This window comes from Mesoplodon mirus (genome assembly GCF_964341445.2).
Source record: "Mesoplodon mirus genome assembly, chromosome: 3".
In the NCBI taxonomy this organism is placed as follows: Eukaryota; Metazoa; Chordata; class Mammalia; order Artiodactyla; family Ziphiidae; genus Mesoplodon; species Mesoplodon mirus.
The window spans coordinates 185476024-185493431 of record NC_138978.1 but is presented as its reverse complement, the minus strand read 5'-3'; the positions used below and the strand labels follow the sequence as shown (position 1 = coordinate 185493431).

At 38.3% G+C, this 17408-nt stretch overlaps 1 protein-coding gene across 2 annotated transcripts in view; it reads right to left on the bottom strand.

Moving 5' to 3' along the window:
- Nucleotides 1-17408, bottom strand: part of USH2A (usherin) — a gene marked incomplete at both ends in the record, with an annotated part of 772061 nt that overhangs the window by 370934 nt on the left and 383719 nt on the right. For both annotated transcript variants that reach the window (XM_082613798.1, XM_082613799.1), the window contains one exon: nucleotides 810-969. In XM_082613798.1, the coding sequence (XP_082469924.1) occupies nucleotides 810-969 (160 nt within the window). The remainder of the gene's footprint in view (nucleotides 1-809; nucleotides 970-17408) is intronic.

Sequence of the window (17408 nt, the reverse complement as noted above, 5' to 3'; positions counted from 1 at the left end):
GGAAAAAATAGAGGGTATTCCAGATGAGGGTTACAAAGTGTCAGGGGGAATGAGCAGGACAAGTCATGGAACAGAGAGAAATTGGTAAATTGAGAAATAATTATCATAGTGGGAAATCTTTTAAGGTAAATAAAGTGGGCTCAGCTTGGGATGCTCTGAAAGCCAGTGGAAGAGTATAGACCTGGAACAATGGGATATAAATCACAGTGTTTTTCAGCTTGAATGAATATCATCATTTCTTCAGTTCAAACTCTTTTACCGATGAGAAAACAGAGACCAAGAGCGATGAAAGTAAACAAGTATTAACTAGTGGGAAGAGAGGTCTATTGAGTTTTAATTCAGTACTGCAATACACCTTGTACCTCACGTATTAGGAAATGGATCAGTAATATCAAAAATAATCTGAATGTGCCAATACGTGAAAGCTTCTTTCTGACTTCAAATGCTGGGGAACAAGACAGTCTTCGTTTGTAATCAAAAATAAGAAATATAATTGTGCTCGCTAATTCTGAATCATTGCAAATAATGCCTCACATATAAAAAGCCCAAGGTAAGTAAGTGGTCAGTTTTTCCCTTATTGAAGTTTGCACAGAGTCTGCATACATGTGTAGCTCAGCCTGATTGCATAAAGACAAAATGGAAATTAAGTTGGCAAGTGATAATCAAAGGCTCCCAGAACCACTGAACTAATCACCTCTATGCATTTAATCACAATAAAATTAATTTTATGTCACAAACCCTTCCCTTGATTGAACTCACTGGGATTCTTGCATGAACCAGTGTGTGTCAGTGACAACATTTCTACTTACTGTACGGATATAGTTCTAGAATCCAGGACGGTCAGAATTGGGGGATCCACATGGTCTGGTGGCAGCTGTGCCGTGTACAGTATGACCAGGGAACTGTTTGTACATCCCACATGTGTGCAAGCACTGAGTAGAAACTGGTGGGGCGTAAAGGCCTCTAAATCTAGGGGGTGGAGGAAACAAGAATTTATTTACCATCATAATTTTGATTCAGGAGATCTCACTTATTCTCTACTTTCCTACTTCTTAGAACTGTTAAAGTTTAAATAAGAATCAATAGACATACAAATCAATAGCAATAAAATATAGGCTGTTTTATCCTTTAAGCATACTGTGGACAGTTATAAATAGAGAAGTGTGAGTCAAACTTTTTCTTTTAACAAATTTGACTGTTTTCTTGATTGTCTGTGACCAGGTAAATCATTTTCTGAGTTTAGAGTTAGTTCAAGGGCTCCGTTAAAAAATAAATGAGACATTTAAATTATTTTAAAGACATATTTGAAGACAACAGGTCTGGCTTTTGAAATGCAAATAGATAGCTTATAACAGTGACTTTGCTCTTGTAATTCGTTTTGTTGAATTTTTTTCTTCTCCTGTCCACCTGACCAACTACGTATTATTTGACCTTCAAATTGTCCAGGCTCAGTGCAAATGACAATTTCTTTCTTAAGATTTCCCAAACGCACTGGGCCGTGGCCCCTGGCACAAGGTGGAGCTATCATCCTCTCCTTTGTCTCCCAGGGTTTTGCACATGCTTTTGGCATAGCGCTTACAACACTGTGTCATAATGATTTGTTTCCATGACTATCTGATCCATCAGACTGGACACTGTAAAGGAAGCAATGGTGCTATATTCATTTTGAACCCCCAATATCTAGCACAATGCCTGGTGCATTGTAGCTTCGAATATATGTTTGAATAAATGAAAAAAGAATTAATGAATGAGATGATCTAGATATAGTTGAGCTAGGTATAGTTGATCAAGAGAGTGGGCTAGTACCCTAGCCAGCAATAATCTCTCCCTCCCCTGAACTTCCCTGGTACTTTATACCTATCTGCCTCTCTAATGGATACCATATTCCCTTGCATTAAAAGAAACTAATCTGTAATTTACTAATTTAATTCTAAAATACCCCAAACACTTCTTTTATAAAGGTACACGATAATTAGTTTGTTGAATGAATCTAAGCAAAGTTCAGTCAACCTTACCAAGATTTAAACATCAGTCACATTTTTATACTACTAGAAATAATCATTATGTTCTGGAATACTTTTGAAATAAGGTAGTTACAATGTAAGCAACACATCTTCTTTAAAGATCATTAACCTTGAACCATTACAATTTCATGTTTAAAAGATGAATGAAATGCAGCCTAATTCAGGGAAATAGATACTGCATTGTACTGACAGCAAAAGTAAACTGGGAAGAAAACACTTTGATTTTCATGCAAAGTATAATCAATTGGTTAAACATGTAGGCCATCAGAAGAAAGGCAAAAACTTTTTTTTACACTAAATATAGTTACTCTAGAACAAAAGGTGATTATCAAGAAGAGACTTGCAATGTTTTTGATTAAGGTTTGTTTGTTTCACAACTTTATCCTACAAGTACTTGATAGTATCAAGTTAAGGGGGGGCACCCTCAGGCAATGGGGTCAGAAGATAAGTTATAAGGACACTTTGAAATTGGTGTTAAAACTTTGGGCTTGCCAGGGACTTCTGAGAGACGGCAGGAACAGCTACACCATGTGTGCACAAATCAGACAGAACTGGGGTACTTTCATTTGGAGAAACATTCTATGAAACTTATAAAGTTAAAAATCATGAGAACAGTGGCCTCAGAAGCTACAAAGAGAGTAAACTATTATTTACTGTGGGATAACTTCAGGCACAAAACACGTCCTACTAGCAGGTCCAATCTTGGCCCAAACTATAATGTGTTAATATGCTAACATATTATATCTGCCATTTCCCTGTTTTCGTCATCTTCTCCTTCTGATTCTCAGGAACTTGGTGACCTCAGCCTCTCGTCCCTCCCATTTGTCCGAATTCCTTGCATTCCTGAGAAAGGGAAGCTGGGGATTTGACTCAAAGGCCAGTTTCAGGAGCAAAACCAAGGAGAACACAGAGCCTAGAGGAAAGGGGGAATCCCAGGTGGGTAAGTCAGTGCAACTAGGGAAAAGCTGTAGTATTTGAACATGAGAATACAACAATCTTCTCTGAAAGGACATGCCCCAGCAAGAAATTGTATTCCATGGGGCTGATTCCAAGGGACTTTGGAATATTTTACATGAGAATCTCTCCCAGCCATACCAGAGTGTCTTGGTCAGCTGCAAACCTGACTGGATGCTACAGTGCTCTTTCGCCAGTGAACTCTTTGTGGTGGGCAGTTTTCTTGCTTTCTTACATTCTAGCTTGTGGAGGCAGGGATTTGGCTACCTAATTTGCAGGTGGTGAAGAAGTCGTAGCGTTCAAAGGTGGCCTAAGCCTTACTTGTATGTGTTTGCTGGGACAGACTTGCGTATCTGGGAGTCCTTAGTTATCCTGAGCTGGTGGGGTCAGAAGGCATCATCCTAGTATCACTATATCAAGCATCTCCTTATAATAGAACGCCCCATTCTCTTTTACACTACAGCCTCCAGGCTTTGAAGGTGACCTTAATCAAGGAACTCCTAAACTCACTCAGAATATCTACTCCTAAACTCACCCAGGATGGGAGTATCTTCCTGTATTAGTTCCAGGATTACTGTCTGTGCCGGGATTCTACTCTGACAAAATAAGCTCCTCCATAGATTGGGAAGCATCCATGGATATGACAGTCAGGACTGGGGAAGACCAGGATGAGGAAGTGAGCATGCTTAGAAGGGTCATGTTGCTAGAGAGAGCCGGTATGACTGGTGACCCAGGATTAAAGTAGAAAACACCAAATCTTGTCAAGTCCTCCATTCATAGTTAGGGTTTACCCCAGACTACTTGTGGGTGAGCAAGTTGTTGCATTTTCGGAGATACAGAGTGAAGTAAGCCAGAAAGAGAAAAACAAATATCATATATTAGTGCATATATGTGGAATCTAGAAAAATGGTACAGATGAACCTACTTCCAGGGCAGGAATAGAGATGCAGACGTAGAGAACAGACATGTGGACGTGGTGGGGAAGGGGAGGGTGGGATGAACTGGAGATTAGGACTGACATATATACACTACCATGTGTAAAATAGATAGCTAGTGGGAACCCCTATAAAGCACAGGAAGCTCAGCTCAGTGCTCTGTGACAACCTACATGGGTGGGATGGGGTGGGGTGGGAGGGAGGTCCAAGAGGGAGGGGATATATGTATACATATAGCAGATTCACTTCATTGTACAGTAGAAACTAACACAACATTGTAAAGCAATTATACTCCAATAAAAAAAATGGCTTTAAATTGAATGTTGACTAGGGTTTAAGGCTGTTCCTGCTATAAAATATGAAAAGTGCCACAGAAAACAAAGAACAGAGAGAGAAGAATCAGGAGTGTTCAGTAATTTTAAAGGCAAGAGTCAGCGGGGTTAACTAAATTTATTGTCATCATCATTTTGCAATACATGTAAGTCACACCATTATGCTGTATACCTTAAACTCATGAAGTCCTGTATATCAATTATATGTCAATAAAACTGAAAGAAAAAGAAAGGCAAGAAACAGTGGAGGCCACAGCAGCAAGATGATATTTTTGGCAAAGACTTGGAAGGAGTGAGGGTAAAAGTGGGGATTTTAAGCAAAGGACCATTCCAGGAGAGGAAACAAGCTGAGCAAAGACTTGAAAGGAGGAACATCCCCAGAATGGACATGGCAAGGAGGCCAAGTGAGGCTGGAGCAGAGGCAGAAAGAAGTAAGAGACGACATCAGACAATTAATAAGGGACCAGATCACATGAGCCTTATAGGTCTTTATATGGATTTTGGGTTTTAATCTGAGATAACCTTCTTAGGAAGCCACGAGAAGATTTTGAACAGAGCAGTCAGATATAGATTTCGTGAATATCACTCTGGGTGGTGGGTATAGATTATAGTGAGCAAAGAGCATAAACATTCTTAGTGTATAAAAACGCAACTGCATTTTGTATACTGATTTTGTATCATGCAACTTTACTGAATTCATTTACTAGTTCTAATAGTTTTTTGGTGGCATCTTCAGGATTTTCTACATATAATAGCATGTCGTCTTTAAACATAGACAATTTTACTTTTTGCTTTCTAAGATGCCTTTTATTTATTTTTCTTGCTTGATTTCTTTGGCTAAGACTTCCAGTACTATGTTGAATAAAAGTGGTGACAGTGTGCATCTTTGTCTTGTTATGATCTTAGAGGAAATGCTTTCACTTTTCACCATGGAGTATGATGTTAGTCTTGAATCTGTCATATCTAGCCTTTATTATGTTGAGGAATATATCTTCTATACCCAATTTGTTGACAGTTTTTGTCTTGTTGAATTTTGCCAAAATTTTTTTGCATCTATTGAGATGATCATATGATTTTTATTTTTTATTTTATTAATGTGGTGTATAACATTTATTGATTTGCATATATTTTGAACTATCTTTGAATCCCAGGGATCAATCCCACTTGATCATGCTGTATGATTCTTTTAATGTGCTGTTGAATTTGGCTTTCTACTCTTCTGTTGAAAAATTTTGCATCTATACATCAGGAGTATTGGCCTATAATTTTCTTTTCCTGTAGTGTCCTTATTTGGCTTTGATATCAAGGTAATGCTGGTCTTGTAAAATGAGCTTGGGAGTGTTCCCGTCTCTTCAATTTTTGGAAGAGTTTGAGAAAGACTGGTGTTAATTCTTCTCTAAATGTAGAATTCACCAGGAAAATCATCTGGCCCTGAGCTTCTCTTTATTGCAAGGTTTTTGATTACTGTTTCAATCTTCTTACTAGTAATGGGTCTGTTCAAATCTTCTGTTTCTTCATGATTCAGTCTTGGTAAATTATATGTTTCTAAGTTATATGTTTCATCTATTTCTTCTAAGATGTCCAATTTGTTGGTGTATAATTGTTTATAGTAGTCTCTTATGATCCTTTACATTTCTGTGGTATCACTTGTAATATCTCCTCTTTCACTTCTGATATTTCTTCTTTTTTTTAATTAGTTAGTCTAGCTAAAAGTGTGTCAATTTTGTTTCTCTTTTCATAAAACCATCTCTAGGTTTTGTTGATCTTTTCTACTGTTTTTTAATCTTTATTTAATTTTATTTTATTTATTTATTTATTTATGCTCTAATCTTTTATCTTTCCTTCCTTCTGCTAACTTCGGGCTTAGTTTGTCCTTGTTTTTCTAGTTGTTTAAGGTGTCAAGGAAGGTTGTTTATTTATGATAGTTCTTTTTTCTTAATGTAGGCATTTATCACTATAAACTTCCTTTTCAGAACTGCTTTTGCTGCATCCCATAAATTTTGGTAGATGTATTTTCATTTTCATCAGTTTTGAGATTTTATTTGATTTCCCTTTTGATTTCTTCTTTGACTCATTGGTTGTTCAGGAGTGTATTGTTTAATTTCCACACACTTGTGAATTTTTCAGTTTTTCTCCTGTTATTGATTTCTAGATTCATACCATTTTGGAGAGAAAGGATATTTGGTATGATTTCAGTCTTCTTACATCTTCTAAGGCTTGTTTTGTGACATAACATATGCTCTATCCAGGAGAATGTGCACTCAATAAGAATATATATTCTGCTGCTGTTGGGTGGAATGTTCTGGATATGCCTATTTGGTTTATTTGCTTTAAAGTGAAGTGCATGTCCAATATTTTTCTTTTGATTTTGTCTAGCTGATGTATCCATTGTTGAAAGTGGATTATTGCAGTCCTTTACTATTATTGTACTATTGTCTATTTCTCCCTTCAGATCTGTTAGTATTTGCTTAATATATTTATGTGCTCTTATGTTGGGTGCATATCTTTATAATTGTTATATTCTGTTGACGGATTGACCCTTTGTCATTGTGTAACAGACCCTGTCTCTTGTTACTGTTTTTGACTTAAAGTCTATTTTGTCTGATATTGATATTATTTGTCTGGTATTGTCTGATACTGTCTTATAGCTATTCCTGCTGTCTTTAGATTTCCATTTGCATAGAATACCTTTTTCCATCCCTTCACTTTCACTCTATGTGTATCGATGTGTATCCTTAAAGCTGAAGTGAATCCCTTGTAGGCAGCATATAGTAGGATCTTGGTTTTTAATCCATTCAGCCACTCTATTCCATTTACAGTTAATTATTGATAGGTAAAGACTTACTAATACTATCTTATTAACTGTTTTCTGGCTGTTTTATAGTTCCCTTATTCCTTTCTTCCCCTTTTGCTGCCTTTCTTTGGGAGTTAATGATTTTCTACAGTGGTATTCTTTGATTCTCTTCTCCTTAAGTATTGTGTATCTACTTGTGTATTTTTGCTTTGTAGTTACCATGAGGCTTACATAAGACATCTCATGACAGTCTCTTTTAAGTTAATAACAAGTTAACTTCAATCACATACAAAAACTCTACCCTTTTTTTACCCATCCATATTTTATGTTTTTGATGTCTCAATTTACCTCTTTTTATATTGTGTATCCATTAAGAAATTATTGTAACTATAGTTATTCTTTAAACTTTTGGTACTTAAACCTTTATATTAGGGTTAAATGATTAATGCACCACCATTTCACAGTATTAGGGTATTCTCAATTTGACTATGTACTCACCTATAACAGTATGTTTTATATTTTTATATATTTTCATGTTACTAGTTAGCATTTTTTCATTTCAACTTGAAGAACTCCTTTCATCATTTCTTATAAGGCAGGTCTAGTGGTGATCAACTCCAGTTTCTGTCTGTTTGTGAAAGTTTTTGTGCCCTTCATTCCAGAAAGACAACTGTGCTGGGAAAAATATTCTTGGTCAGCATTTTATTTTTCTTTCAACACTCTGATTATATCATCCAACTCTCTCTTTACCTATAAGGTTACTGCTTAGAAATCCACTGATAGACCTATGGAAGTTCCTTTATTTGTGAGATTTTTTTCCTCTTTTGCTTTTAAAATTCTTTGTCTTTGATTTTAGACAGTTTTATTTATAATGTCTGGGAGAAAATCATTTTGGATTGAATACTTGGGGCGACTAATTACCGTCATAAACTTCTATGTTCCAATCTCTCCCCAGATTTGGGATGTTCTCAGCTGTCATTTCTTTTAATAAGCTTTCTGCCCCTTTCTCCCTCTCTTCTCTTTCTAGGACTCCAGTGATGTGTAAATTGATTCTTTTAATGGTATCCCATAATTCATGTAAGCTTTCTTCACTCTCTTTCATTACTTTTTTGCTCCTCTGGCTAGATGATTTCAAATGACCTGTCTTCTAGTTCATGAATTCTTCTGCTTGGTTGAGTCTGCTCTTGAATCTCTCTATTGAATTTTTCAGTTGAGTCATTACGTTCTTCAACTCTAGGAATTCTGTTCATTTGTTGTTGTTGTTGCTGCTGTTGTTTTAATGATTTCTATTTCTTTGCTGAGCTTTCTATTCTGTTTATCTAATTTCATTTAGTTTTCTATCTTTGTTTTCTTGTAGATCATTCTATTTCCTTAAGAGGATTATCCTGAACTCTTTGTCAGACAGTTCATAGATCTCCATTTGTTTAGGGTTAGTCATTAGAGTTTTATTAGCTTTCTTTGGTGGTGTTGTATTTCCTTGATTATTCATGATCCTTATGGATCATGGTGTCTGCTCATTGAAGGAAGTAGGCATCTCTTGATTACCTAGGACCAGCCTAATGCCTGGATCCACTGGGGCAGGCCTGGCACTTGAGTCTGTGGTGATGGCCCTGGGACCTGTATCTATGTGAGCTGACATGGATCCTGGTTCCAGGGGGCCAACCAGGTGCCATGAACTACTGGGTGGGCCCATCATCTGGGTCTGCAGCAGCTGATCCAGTATTTGGATATTCCAAGAGCCTGGTATTGTGAGAGCAGACCTGGAGCCTGATAGCATGAGGGCTGGCTTGGAGCTAGGGCAAGCCTGGACCTGGAATTACATGAATCAGCCTGTGACCTGGGGCCTCAGGAGCTGGCTTGTAGTTGTTGGGAGATGGTTTTGCACATGGTCAGGCCAAGGGCCTGGGTATGTGTGCTGGAGCTGGACTTAAAACTGGGGCTGTAAAGGCTGGGCCTGGTAAACAGGATCTGCTTGGGACCACTGGAGCTGGCTAGCATATGGGTGGGCCAGTGGCCTGGTTTCCTGTTGGACTGCTGAGAGCCCGGAGCTAGGGAAGACATCTGGAACTGGAGGAGTCACCTGGGGCCACTGGAGCCTGGTGCAGGGTTGAGCTGGGGCCTGCTAGGAACCTGGTGTTGTGGAAACTGCCTAGTGCTACAAAACCTGCTTGGGGCTACTGGAGCCACAAGGTGCAGGGTAAACCAGGGGCCTGGATTCATGGGAGTACACATGGAGCGGGCCTTAGGAGTCAGCCTGGTGCTGGGACAGACCAGATCTAGGATCTGTGGTGAAGTCAGGTGCTCACTTTACTCTCCTTCTCCCGTGGGGAGACTGTCTCTCTCCATGCTGGGCTGCTTGGGCTTGGGGGAGGAGGGATGGGGATAATGTGAATCTATCTTTCTTACCCTCCCCAATGCATCTTTCTTATTTCTGTGCTTCACCCATGTGCTGTAACCCCTAACCTGGAATCCGTGGCTCTTATGAAGGTTTTCCTGTGTGTGGATAGTTGTGATATTTCTTGCAGGGGGAAAGGCAAGAAATCCCTGTGCCACCATTTTGCTAACATCACTTCAAGAGGATCTCTGGATATGTTTTAAAGGCAAAGGTATTAAGATTCCTCAGTGCATTGTAGGTAGAGGGCAAGAAAGAAGAGCCAAAGTTGACTCCAAGTCTGTGGATTGAGCAAAGGCAAGGACAAAGTAACCATTTATTGGGTTGAAGATCAAATACAAAACAGGTTTTGAAGGGGAAGATTAAAAAGTCATGTTTTACGGAGCTGAAGCAATCAGGCTTACTGACTTCAGACTATACTACAAAGCCACAGTAATCAAAAACAGTATGGTACTGGCATAAAAAGAGACACATAGATCAATGGAACAGGACAGAAAGCCCAGAAACAAACCTACACACCTATGGTCAATTAATCTATGACAAAGGAGGCAAGAATATACAATGGAGAAAAGACAGTCTCTTCAATAAGCAGTGCTGGAAAAACTGGACAGCTACATGTAAAAGAATGAAATTAGAACATTCTCTAACACCATATACAAAAATAAACTCAAAATGGATGAACGATCTAAATGTAAGACCAAATACTACAAAACACCAAGAGGAAAACATAGGCAGTACAGTCTTTGACAGAAATTGCAGCAATATCTTTTTGGACCTTTCTCCTAGAGTACTGAAAATAAAAACAAAAATAAACAAATGAGACCTAATTAAACTTAAATGCTTTTGCACAGCAAAGGACACCATAAACAAAATGAAAAGACAACCTACAGAATGGGAGAAAATATTTGCAAATGATGCAATTAACAAGGAAATAATTTCCAAAATATACAAACAGCTCATACAGCTCAGTATCAAACAAACAAACAACCCAATCAAAAAATGGGCAGAAGATCTAAACAGACATTTCTCCAAAGAAGACATATAGATGGCCAACAGGCACATGAAAAAAATGCTCAACATTGCTAAGTATTAGAGAAATGCAAATCAAAACTACAATGAGGTGTCATCTCACACCGGTCAGAATGGCCATTGTCAAAAAGTCTACAAATAATAAATGCTGGAGAGGGTGTGGAGAAAAAGAACCCCTCCCACACTGTTGGTGGGAATGTAAATTGGTGCAACCACTACGGAGAACAGTATGTAGGTTCCTGAAAAAACTAAAAATAGAACTACCATATGATCCTGCAATCCCACTCCTGGGCATACATCAGGAGAAAATTAATTTGAAAAGATACACGCACCCCAATGTTCATTGCAGTATTATTTTCAATAGCCAAGACATGGAAGCAACATAAATCTCCATTGACAGAGGAATGGATAAAGAAGATGTGATATGTGTATGTATGTGTGTGTGTATATGTATATATATATGCATATATACACATACACACACACACACACATATATAGTAGAATATTACTCAGCCATAAAAAAGAATGAAATAATGCCATTTGCAGCAACATGGATAGACCTAGAGATTATCATACTAAGTGAAGTAAGACAGACAAAGATAAATGTCATATGATATTGCTTATATGAGGAATATAAACAAATGATACAAATGAACTTATTTACAAAACAAAAATAAACTTGCAGACACAGAAAACCAGCTTATTGTTACCAAATGGGAAAGGTGGGGAGGGATAAATTAGGAGTTTGGGATTAACATATACACACTACTATGTATAAAATAGACAACCGACAAGGACCTACTGTATAGCACAGGGAACTATACTCAATATTTTATAATAACCTACAAGGGAAAAGAATCTGAATAACTAAATATATATATATATACATATATATATATATTTAACTGAATCACTGTGTTGTACACCTGAAACTTACACAACACTGTAAATCAACTATACTTCAGTTTAAAATAATTCATGTTTTAGACATGGCAAGTTTGAGAAGTTGATTAGACAACCAAGTGAAGAGGTCAATTAGGCAATTTGAATACAAGTTTGGAATTTCAAGAAGTCATGGCTTGAGATGTAATTTGGGAAGTCATCATCTTATAGATGGCATTTAGAATGGATGAGAACACAAATAGAGTGAGTACAGACAGAAAAAGAAAAGGTATGAGGACCCAAATCCTAAGATATCAACCTTAAGCTGTCAGGGGAAAAAAGCAGAAATCAACCAAGGAGACAGAGAAAAAGCAATCAGTAAGCTATGAAGATATGATGTCCTAGAATTCAAATGAAGCAAATGTTTTATGGGTGATAGGTCTAATAAGAGGAGGACTAAAAATTGACCACCGAGTTTAGCAATATGGCAGTCACTGGTATTTGTGCGATAGAAGTTTCAGTGAAGTTATGGGTGTCGAAGCCTGACTCCAGTGGCTTTGTGAGGGAATGAGAGAAGATGAATTAGAGACAGTGAATATAAGCAACTTTTTCAAGATGTTTTGTTGTAGAAGAAAGCAGAGAAGTGAAACAATAGATGGAAGGTGAATAGAGTCCAGAGGAGATGTTTTTAAATAATTAAATGAGATAAAAATTATGTTTGCTGATGGGAATGACCCAACACCGAGTGCAGAATTGGTCATGGATGTAAGAGGAGAGGGTTGCTGGAGCTTTTTCCTTGACCATGTGAAAGACTGGAACTAAGTATGAAAGTGGAGAATTTGTACTTAGAAGGAGCAGGGACAGATAACTTATGGTAACAGGAGGGAAGGCAGATTATGTGGGTACAAATGCTGGTAGGTAGGAAGATGGTGGTGGGAGTGGGTGTGGATTTATCTTATAATTGCTTCTGTTTTCTCGGTGAAGAATGAAGCAAGATCATCAGTCCAGAGTGATCTTTTGATTCCCCAGAGTAACACCCTGCAGTGGCCACCTATTGCTCTTAGAATGAAACATACTTGTGGTCAATGAGATCCTACTTCATTTGACAAATGCCTACTTCTCATGCCTCTCATACACTGGACATTTCTGTCCCTTCATGTTCCTCCAACACTGCAATCTTGCACCTCCAGGCCTTTGCAGGTGCTGTTTCTTGTAACTAAAATCTGTTTTCTCCTTCTTTGTACTTGGCTGAATTTATCTCATCCTTCAGGCTCATCCTCCTCTGAGTGGTCTTTCTTGATAATCTAACAGCATGGCCACCACAATCCATCCCCAGGTACTCTCTGTCATATCATCTTGTTTAGTTACCTATTATTATTACCAAATCATGTCAGAAATTGCCTTGTCATTGATTTCTTGACTTTATATCCCTCCCAGGGGAAGGTAAACTCTTTGAGTTCAGAAAGATATTTTCTATCATGTTCACCTATCATGTTCTATCATGTTCACCAAGATGTCTTCAGGATTGATGAGAGCTAATTAGTACAGTTTTACTTGTTGAATAAATGACACCATATATATATATGGTAATATATGCAATGGAATATTACTCAGCCATTAAAAAGAATGAAATAGTGCCATCTGCAGCTACATGGATGGACCTAGAGATTATCATACTAAGTGAAGTAAGTCAGACAAGGACAAATATCCTATGATATTGCTTATATGCTGAATCTAAAAAAATGATACAAATGAACTTATTTACAAAATAGAAACAGACTCACTGACTTAGAGAATGAACTTATGGTTACCAGGGAGAAGGGTGGGGGAGTAGTTTGGAACTGACATGTACACACTGCTGTATTTAAAACAGATAACGAACAGGGACCGACTGTATAGCACAGGGATCTCTGCTCAATACTCTGTAATAAACTAAATGGAAAAAGAATTTGAAAAAGAATAGATACATGTATATGTATAATGGAATTACTTTGCTGTACACCTGAAACTAACACAACATTGTTAATCAACTATACTTCAATATAAAATAAAAATTTAAAAAACCTACAATCTATTATGGAGAAAAAAATTTTTTAAATATATTAACAGTGGTTTTCTCGAAGTGAGGGCATGCAGATCAGTTAAGTTTTTTGGTTACATATATTTTTCAAATTCTGTGATATACATGTATATATTAGATGGAGAAACGACAGCCAGAGTTTACCAATATCAATTCATTATTTAAGGAGATGTGTGCCCGAGACCTAGTTGACAAATGCTCTATTACACTTCCTGTGTCATCATACGTCTCCTTTCCTCAATGACTTCAGCATTGGCTCAGTTTTCTTTTCAATCATAATCCCTTTTTTGGCAGGTCCAACATCCTCAAGGATGACTCATCTCTGGATCTGGCTGCACTTTAACTTCCTCAAATGTAATGCCCTTCACTTCTGCTTCATTTATTCAACAGGCAGCATAGTTATACCCACTACTTGATCATCTTTGGAACTATTTCCAAGATTCTTGATCTAAAATATGCCCTCTCTGACCACAAATTGTTAAATTCCCACCTCTCCCACTGGTCATATCCCTACAATCACTCCTTTTCCACCATATAATGTACAGCCTCTTAGTATCTTCTTATTTCCAGAGTATTCGAATATTTGCATTTTCCTTGCTATGATCTTTGATCACCCATTTGAAAGCCACTCTCTTGGGTCCCTAGAGGTTTCCACCTCCCCAGTCCTCTTCTGTATCTGCTTTCCCAATTCCTAGCTCTGGATAAATCTCATCATCTTATTTCTCTAACACTTCTCATGTCTCTGAGATGTGACTGAGAGGCACTTCTGAAAGAAGCTACTATAATTCTAGGTTTTCCAATTTGAAATGGATCCTTGTCACTCCTCAGCAGTAGCTGTCTTGTTGCCTTGTTTCTCCCTTCATTGTATTGACCTTGTATTTTTCTCCTTTCATGGTTTGACCAATTCTCTGGAGGAACCAGTGGGGTCTAAAATTGGAGCCCTCAGGGATAACTTCCTCCTCTGAGCCTCTGTCATGCTTGGTATCTGTACCACAGGAGCCGAGATCAATATGGTTGTCATCCTAACCTGTGTCTTTTTTTCTTCTGCTCTTCTCTACCCCTGACCCTCATTTAAATGCTCATTTAAATTTTCCTCAATCAAATTATACCTTCAGAATTTATCTATAAAATAGGAACTCCTTTATAAAACAGAATGTGTCTGCTCAGGAAGCAGAAAGAGAACCCTCCTGGACAGAGAGGAACAGAGAGGGTTCGAGGTTCAGATATAATGTTTGGGAGAAACGAGAAGTGCATAGACCCTCCTCTTCTCCACCTCAGGTTCTCCATATTGATGGAATAAAGATAGAAGGAAGGAGAAATAAATGTGCAGGCTCTTGGGAAGAGGGGCTCTGATCCCTGTTTCCAAGGTAGAGTTCCAGGGTGGAGACAGACCCCAGCCAAAGTAAAGACCTTGGTGTATGTAGACAGGCGGTGCCACAGAAAACACTGCAGACTTCAACTTCCCAGGTGTGACACAGACGCAATGAAGATATATACTAGATCTGAGCGGGTCATATCAATAGTGATCCCTTTGCATAGAGGAGGAAGGCACCATGTATGGTCACACTCTAAATGCCAAGAAACTATGGAAGACTCTGGAAGGTTTCACACCATAACGGGAGGGGAGGGGACCCCCTGAGAGTGATTGTGGTTCATTTGCTACTAATTGAAGGGAGTAAGTCAGATATTAACTCAAGCTATAGAAATAAATATACAGATATTCACCGAAATAGAGCTATATAGGTAGATGTCTTATCAACTGAGACTTATAAAGCCTCCATGCTCAACTGGCACTTCATTTATGGCTATGATGACCATACAGCCAAGATTTTCAAACCTATGCAGAATTAACATTTTCTCCATTTTTTAAAGATATATTAATTCTCACACACAAAATAATTTGTTAGGTCATATATCTGGTTTGGGAAATATGATTGCTATGTCTTTGCTACAATAGGAGCTGAGGCTTTTCTGTTGATTCTGAAAATTTAAAACATATCAACTCACTAGTACAAAGAGAGCCAGTCTGATAAAACAGCTTTTTTGACCTCCCAGTCACTTTTATGCTTGCCCTGTCCACCCCAAAGTAGATTATTCTCAATGTATTTCCATAAGAAGATGAAGTGTCACTAGTGTACTCTGTATGATGAGGGATGAAAAAAAAGAAGGAGCTAGAACCTAACATGACCCATGGTAGAAGAAGCTGCCCAGGTGATGTGGTTGGGAAATCCTTGGTGAAATGGGAGGAGATGGTGAGGATGAGGGAAAAAAGAATTAGAGAAAGAAAACAGGAGACAGCATCAGGTGGGGGAAAAGAGTAGCTGTGTGAAAAAGCAACAAATGGAATGGGGGATTTTTAACAAAAGAATCAACGAAGAAAGTGAAAAAGTTCCAGGGGAAGCAGACTAAGGCATTCTTTGGGAGCGAAGCCATAAACAAAACCACCAATTTAAAATGTAAAGCAAAGAGGAATATAATGATAATTCTCTCCTCCCTGCGTGACTGCAACTGGTAATATGTCTGTACAGATGTGAGTAGGTCCTTCAAGGGCAGCGTAATGGATCAATGGATTCAAACAATTGCAGGTATGTACACAAATCTGAGTCAGTAAATGGAGGGTGGGGGAACCCTAAAAACATAAGGCCACTGTTTGTCAGAGCCCCTTAGCAACAACATCTTGTTTCCCATTTGCTTGATTGCATCATTTGCATAAGATCAAACACAGGGAGTTGTGGACAGGGAAAAACAGATCACTCTACTATGCATTAGAAATGGATCCACAGGCATTATCCTGAGACGTGTTACAAGGAAATGCATCCTGGTGCATGGAAACCTCACCGATTACTGTCAAGCAAACTATAATTTACAATACTGGCCATGAATTATATGCTATTTTCCCACTGATTTCATGCTGTTGTTTGGAGAATTTCATTGATCTCTATTTACAAAATGAACCAATAAATAGGCAATGATTTTAACTCCTGGGGTAAAGGGAGGAATTTCTATCTTCTCATTGGTTTCTCCCATCAGAAAATTAAAAAGCAGTTTTTGATTCTTTATCATCTGATGCATGTTCTCTGGTTCTTTTTCTGAGAACTTCCTAGTATTATTTCACAGAGGAAAAAATACAACTTTTCCCTGATTTTCCTCTCTTCTTTCTGTGCATCCTGCCCACAGATCATCACCTGGCTGTTGAAAAATGTGGGGACCATCTAGGTAGTTACTGACCCCATCTCCTTCTGTCATTTGGTATTCCAACTTGAAAACCAGCACTAGGGCATCGTTCAGTTAGAGCACATCTTAGGCAGCAAGACCTAAAAAGTGCTGTGTCTTCCACAGATGCCTGCAAAGCAATGAGCTATGCCAGAGCGCACACGGTATGTCAGGGCGCATGCCTCTCTGCCAGTGTATAGACCTTGCTCCACTCCTGCTTCTCAGCCTTTTGATTCCAGAAAAATCAGATTCTGACCTTATAATTAATAAAAGCAGAGGCTTTCTTTAGCCTGAACATCATTGATCTCCTGCTCCTCATAGAAACCTTAACTTGAAACATGCTTCTCTTTGGCCGGGTGAGCAATTAACCATGACCAACATCCAGTGCCGCGCTTTCAAACTAATTCTCAGAGCTGGAATCATTTTGCCCTGGTAATGACTCAAACATAAGACCACACCCAAACTACATTACTAAGCTCTACAAATTTTCTATTGGTGCTTCCAATATTTCCCAGTTCATCAGAGACATCCCTCCCTTTCATCAAAACCCTATTCAAAGATTATATTATTCATGGAACATCTCCTGATTCTCAGCAGGTGCTTTGTTTACACTCTATTTATTGGCCCTTTTAACAAATCTCTGTCGTGAGCATCTTTATCTCAGTCATAGGTATTCATGGTGGTGGGGGGGGATTACACTCTTATAGGCATCCCCTTATGACTCCTAATACGTTGGACATTCCTGATGGTTGAAGAGTGAAAACTTCATCG